At 29.8% G+C, this 7,029-nt stretch overlaps 1 protein-coding gene across 1 annotated transcript in view; it reads right to left on the minus strand.

Annotated features, from left to right (window-relative positions):
• The window catches only part of LOC145256185 (calmodulin-alpha-like), a 265,833-nt gene extending 259,491 nt beyond the window's left edge, over positions 1 to 6,342 (minus strand). The window contains exon 1 of the mRNA XM_080114774.1: positions 5,571 to 6,342. Coding sequence (XP_079970900.1) covers positions 5,571 to 5,573 — 3 coding nt within the window. The 5' untranslated portion in view covers positions 5,574 to 6,342. The remainder of the gene's footprint in view (positions 1 to 5,570) is intronic.
• Between the last annotated feature and the right edge of the window lie 687 nt (positions 6,343 to 7,029).

The raw sequence follows: 7,029 nt of genomic DNA on the forward strand, positions 1-7,029 counted from the left end.
TAGAGAAAAAACAGACAAAACGAAAAAAAAGAAAAAGACAGAAAACCGTATTATACAACAAATTAAAACAAAGCAAGTGGGAAAGAGTGAACGAAAAATCTGTAGATATAATATGAGGGACGAATAGAGTAAAGGAACCAAAAAATAAAATATATATACGAAAAAAGTATGAGTACAAGGTAAAAAGTTACTAATAGAGAAAAAGAAGAAAAGTGATTGATAAAACAACGAGATCGGGAAATACAGGGAAAAATAATTATAATTGAATACAAAATAAAGCAGTAATGAATTAAAAAAAAACGTAAGCATAAAAGAGCTATTAAAAGAAAGAGAGGAGAAAAAATCAAGCAAATGTTTCTAGGGCGGAAAATAATTTCTTTAAGAAATGAGAAGCAAGGTAAACGCAGAAAAAAGGCATTTAAATATAAACAATGAAAAACCTGGAATAAAAATGAGCCCAAAATTAGAAATATTACTATTACAATTACAAAATGACAAAATATATAGCAAAACAGAGAAAATAAAGGACATAGTGACAAAATGCCATAAATGGAGAAAATTGATGCAGAAGACTTCATGAAAAGAACGGATGACGGAAAAAGTTACGCCAAACCCTTGGTCAACATAAAAATTGTGTGCAAGAAATAATTATATGTAAGAAAAAATATGCAATAAAACATGAGCATTCGAAGAGAATATTAACGATGGAAAAATACAATTAATAGAAGTAAAATATCATGAAAGAATGATGTATGCAAGAACGATCAAACTCTCGATAAAATGTTTAAATTAGAAAGTCTTGACTCAACATACGATACAGCTGAACTCATATAACGAAGCCAGCTAGAAAAAGATGCGTCAAAATCAATTTGCGCTAAAAATTTTATTTTATATTTACGTCATGTAGATCCAAGCAAGGGGAGTTCATCCTCAGCTTGATATAACAATGCACTCATGTAAATTATATTTTTCATTGCGATTCCTTCAGAATAAATGAAATGTTCTTTCAAATGTAAGGTAAACGAAAATACTATTTCAAACTGAACTTAATTGAAAGCATATTTTATATTAATCAAGACGAGAAGAAGAAACTTTCTATATCAATCTTGATCACGATAGATCTGCGATAGATCAGCGAGTGTCATTTCAAATTTATGCAGGAACTGCTATTTAAAAGTTGAACTCGATAGATCAACGATAATTTTCCTAAAATGGCCTGCTTTTTTATAAATGACAAACATATATCAAATCTGGTGATATTATATTAAGCCAAATGTACTTTTTATATAATTGAATACGGTAAAATATTATTTATCAATTACTCTTGATAGACCTACATTAATTTTATTTGAAAATTTATCTCAATATGAAAAACAAGTTTTTTTTTAATGTTCGTTTAATACTTTTATGGTATTTATATTTCAAATTTACGGATATGAGGCTGAAAAGAAATTTGTTTGATAATTTAGTACGGTATTTATCAGAAAACTATATAAACTTATAATCTGTCTATCTGAGAAAACTGCTATTTCAAAGTTTAACCTTTCAATTCAGTGGGAAAATGTAATCTTTCTAACATGTTTGTTCCTATTACAAACTAAAATCATATATATCAAGAGAAATGTTATTTAAAATTAAAGCATGGTCGAGAAATAGTTATCATATATGAATTTTATTTAAAACTTGTCTGCAATAGAGAAAAATAATTCAGTTTCAAATAATATTTGGAAAAGATGTTTTAAATGCTATTTAAAACATAAATCTGAAAGAGCAACACTCTGTTTTTATATATAATATCATTTTACACACGCATAATATCAAAGAAAATTTCTAGTTTGACCTAAAGTTCGATAGACCAATAAGATGTTATTTAAAACGAGTGAATGACATTCTACACGCCAGATTAAAGCCAGAGAAACGTATATAGATGCTTTGGCGTATTTGAAATATATGTTTATTTTGCGTTTTTCGATGTCAAATTTGTTCGAATGTTAACACTAAAATACTACAGATGTAGATAGCCTCATAATGCACAACGAGTACAAATAAAATGGTGTAAAAGGTACACAGAAAAATATATTTAAAAAATACAAATATAGTTAACATTCATATACATGAAGATAAAGAATGGGGGATGAAATGAATAATATACAATAAAACGTAAAACTAAAGAATAATAGCGGAACTAAAGCAGACTACAATATATGAAAAGCGAAATGAAAAAGTTGAAAAAATGAAGGAAAGAAAAGCAGTTAAAATTATCTGTAATGATTGTATTAAGAAAGAGAGAAATACAGAAATATAAAGATCAAAAGACAAAGAAGCAAATATATTTAGGACATGGTAAGCATAAGTTAAATATAAAGAAGATAAAAAAGACGAAAGACCAATGTAACGATAGAAAATACTTTAATAAGAAAAATTGAAGTACAAAGATAAACGGAGGGAGGGAGGGATTTGAAAAGGCGGAGTTTAAATTAGAAAGAGAAATAAAGAAGAACAACATCGTTGCGAAAATAGAGGGAAATGCGGAATATTAATTAGAATTGAAATGCAAATAAAGATAATTAATGAATACAGAGAAGAGACACTTAGTGCAATAAATTACAGATGAACGTAAAATAAAATATGAAATATAAAGAACGCACCATAGAAGCTAAGAAGTACAAATGAACGGAAACAAATTTAAAAAGACAAAAAGAAGGAAGGAATGTGCCGAGAAATTACATTGACACGAGTTGGAAACTGACTGGAAAAATAGGAGCATCAAAGTTATAACAAATGATGAACAGTTTAGTTTTCTGTGTTTTGTGTGTGTGTTTTTTTTTCTAATCAAAGTTCATTTTTGAAAATTTAGCCGAATATGTTTTACATGAAATTTGGTGAGAAAAAGAAGGAAAGAAAAGAGAGATTGAAAAAAATGTACAAGTTATAAAGCGTGCAGAAAAATTATCAATGAGAAATGAAAACAACTTAATAATTAACACCAAATAGGAACATTAAATATGTAAAAGCATCATAAAAGTCTGACAATTTTTTTTAAAAGGCACGAAAATTTTTGTTGGCTCGAAATAAAAATGAAGAAAATACACGAGAAAATGCTATTAGCATAGTATCGGAACAACAAAGTTAAAGTAAAAATGTTACTTTTACGTAAACCCCTTACGTAAAAGTAACATTTTTACTTTAACTATGTTGTTCCGGGGTTATTATTTGTGACAAAATATACAGGAATATTATGTAGGGAATTGAACAGAGAAATGTCTGTTCACATTACATTTTAAATGCACGTCAGTACACTCAATGCTCGGGAAACAAATTGCAAGTCAATGCTCAGGAAACAAATTTCCAAGTCTAGTAGTTCGAAGGCAGAAACTATTCAATTAGAAAGTTTTCCAGTGTCAAGATATCTCTACAGTGTACGGGTAAGATTTCGCTACTTGCCGGATTATTCCTGGGTATTTACGTGGAGTAGGTAAAAAGTGATTTGAGTAGGTCAAAGAATATTTAATTAACATAGTTGTAAAATATGCACAGATATTCAAAAGTTTGCAATAGGAGACAGGTTGGAATTCGGTTGCTAGTGCGACACATATAAGCTTAACGATTGACTTGAACCCGGTATAAGAGCGAAAAACTAGTGGCAGACGCATCAACCAAGATGCAATAACGTAATTGTTAGCATAAATGATCAGTGGTCTTGTAGAGATACAGGATACATTCAGGTGTGAATAATGAGCAGCTAAATCTACATGACATAAAAATATTTTACATAAAATAAAAGATACGTATACATATATATATAGATAGATATAAAAAATACATTCATATATACATATATACATTTATATGTATATATATATGTATATATATATATATATATATATAGTTGTGTGTGTGTGTGTGTGTGCATTATTTGTGGAACGTGAAATTATAATTGAATGGTGTTGCATTTCCCCGGTTTGGGTTGTATCAGAATGTAAGATGCCATGTAAAATAATAAAATATCAATTATTAAAATTTAAATAAATAATTTCTGTACGAATATGCATTTGAGGAATAGGCATTTGAAGAAAATAATATGCATATATATGCGTGTGTGTATATGTGTGTGTAGAGAAAGAAATACATTAATATATAATATATATATATATATATATATATGTATATATATATAATTAGTTCCAAAGCCAAACAAGGTCGCAGCTCACACAAGCCACGACAGCTAACAAACCGACCAATGCTCTTGCGAGCTCCGTCATTGTTTGGCTGTGAGAGCCATTGAATTTATAAAATTCCGAATATATATATATATATATATATATATATATATATATATATATATATATATATATATATATATATATATATATATATATACGTAGATAGATGGGTAGACTATTAAGGACATATATATGCCATTAACAGTGAAAAGAAAAATGTGACCATATACAGCGTATATTTTTTGGTATACACACACGCACGCACACACACACACGCACGCACACACACACACACACACACACACACACACACACATATATATATATATATATATATATATATATATATATATATATATATATATATATATATATATATATGAAAAATAGAGCGGAGGTGGAAGGATCTGAACGCTCAACGTTTCGCCCGATTGATGCGGCATTTTTTCAAGAGTGGTGGTCAATAATCATCTCTCTTTAAAAAGCGCGCATAAATCAGGCGAAAGTTGAGCGTCCAGGTCCTCCCACCTCCAATCTATTTTTCATATCGTTGGATTTCATGCATCTTAACAATCATATATATATATATATACATATATACACACACATATATATATATATATATATATATATATATATATATATATATATATATGTATGTATGTATTAAGTATACAGTCTTAAATGCTTTATATATAATTTTTATTTTCTTTAATTGCGGAATTTATCTGCGCTATTTTATCTTGGCGAGCGTCTTAAATTGCAGGAATTTTCGTAAATGAAAAGTAAAAAAAATAATATTTCAAAAATGTATGTAAGATACACACACACATATATATCTCTCTCACTCTCTCTCTCTCTCTCTCTCTCTCTCTCTCTCTGTGTGTGTATCTATATATATAGAGTGAGAGAGAGAGAAAGAGAGATAAGAATATATGAAGATATAGACATATGTATGTGAAGACACTAAAGTTTATTTTATTTTGCGAATTCGCATATAGAGACACGCTTTAAAGATTATATATATATATATATATATATATATATATATATATATATATATATATACATATATATATATATATATATAAAGAGAGAGGATTAATATGTATAATGTCCGTGTGGTTGTGTTATTTAAAATTATATTTTAATAAGTTATTTAAATCATGCATTTTAAAAGGGGGGGTGAAATAATAAGATGGATACAAAATGTGATGATCATGCCTAAACCAAATTATATATTTTTATATTTTTAATCTTTTTTTGGTGCAAAATATGAAACACGCGTAAACCGAAGAAGTTTATACAAATTAAAAAAAGTAAAAAATTTAAAAAAATGTAACTTACCATTTTTAAGCAACGGTTCAGTTTAGTTTTTGTGGCCGTGTTGTGTGCAGAGGTATGATGTCGTCAGAACTTTATCAATGAGCTTGTGCGTTAGTTTTGTTTTGAATTGTTTTTGTTTTACCTCGGAAATTTGCACTGCCTCGTGCTATTTGACTGCGACTGCTTTCTTCTGCTCGTAAATGCGTGACTGTTTCCCTCTATATTTCCTTTTCGCTTAATTTCTTTATTTTTCTTCTAGATGTTTTCACAACTTGCAAACCAAATGCGAAATAAATTTTATAAATTATTTTTGCAGAAAATTGAGTAGTGATTTCGATTTGACACTATGCATATATATTTATTTGTGTATATAAATATATATATTTTATGTCTGATTCTTATTTTTTATGCATATATGTTTATAGTTTCGGCGTTATTTTTCTCCGAGAACAAGGAAAATGTCGACTTTTTCTCAGAAAAAATAACTAAATTACGTATGACGTCTTTGTCTCGATGGAGAAAACAGTTTGTTGTTGGATTATAAGTTGCGAGTAATGCCTATATTAGTAACGGGTAAAAGCGAAACTTAAAGTTGATTATAAAAAGGAAATATTCCCGGGTTTTGATTCGTTTTCCGTGTTTCGTTTTTCGGTATTCACGTCTGCCTTTTCGTTTCGCTCCGCGCGCCCAACTGTCAGATTACGGCCTGTTATATTATTATGCTTTGCGCAAAGTGTCTCGTGCGTAGCGTTATCGCGATGTACAGACGGGCGAACAGACTCATGTAACGAGAGAGGGGTTGGAGCGAGAGAATCAATCAGGGAGAAAGGGAGAGAGAGAGAAAGAACATGTGCGTTATTCAAGGTGTGAGTGAGTGGTAAAGAAACTGAAAGAGAAAGTGAGGGGGTGAAAGCAATATTTAGATAGGCAAATAGGTAAACAGAGAGTATGAGAGAGAGAGAGAGAGAGTGAAAGAGACTGTGTGTGAAAGAAATGTGATAAAAGAGAGAAAGAAAAGCAAGTGGCTGAAATATCCCTGAAGAAAGGGGCACTAACACAAAATAGTGTAAATGAAAAATACATACCAGTGATTGGGTGATCGAATAAGTGTGTGGGGGTCTCAATGCGGAAAGAAAGAAAAGGGTATTTCACAAAATAAGTTTGAAGGAAACAGTAGTGAAATATGCGTCAGGAAAAGAGTGCAAATAAAGATTGGGAAAACGAGGAAAGAAGCTTAAGACTAAAAAATAACGAAAGGAGAGTAAGGAGAAGTGTTTTGGAAATGGAGAGTAAACATGGCAAAAGAAAGTTACGCACGCACACAAACATATGATCAACTATTTCAGCGTGTTCTGTTTTACTTTGCTCTTACTGTTTGTGTAACACGTGTGACACAAGGCCGTATGTTCTCTCAGAAACCAAGCTGCGTTACTATAAAAATACATAGTCATAGAATGCGCAGTATACATATATATATATA

Source organism: Euprymna scolopes, chromosome 32 (assembly GCF_053919585.1).
Source record: "Euprymna scolopes isolate OS-2025 chromosome 32, ASM5391958v1, whole genome shotgun sequence".
In the NCBI taxonomy this organism is placed as follows: Eukaryota; Metazoa; Mollusca; class Cephalopoda; order Sepiida; family Sepiolidae; genus Euprymna; species Euprymna scolopes.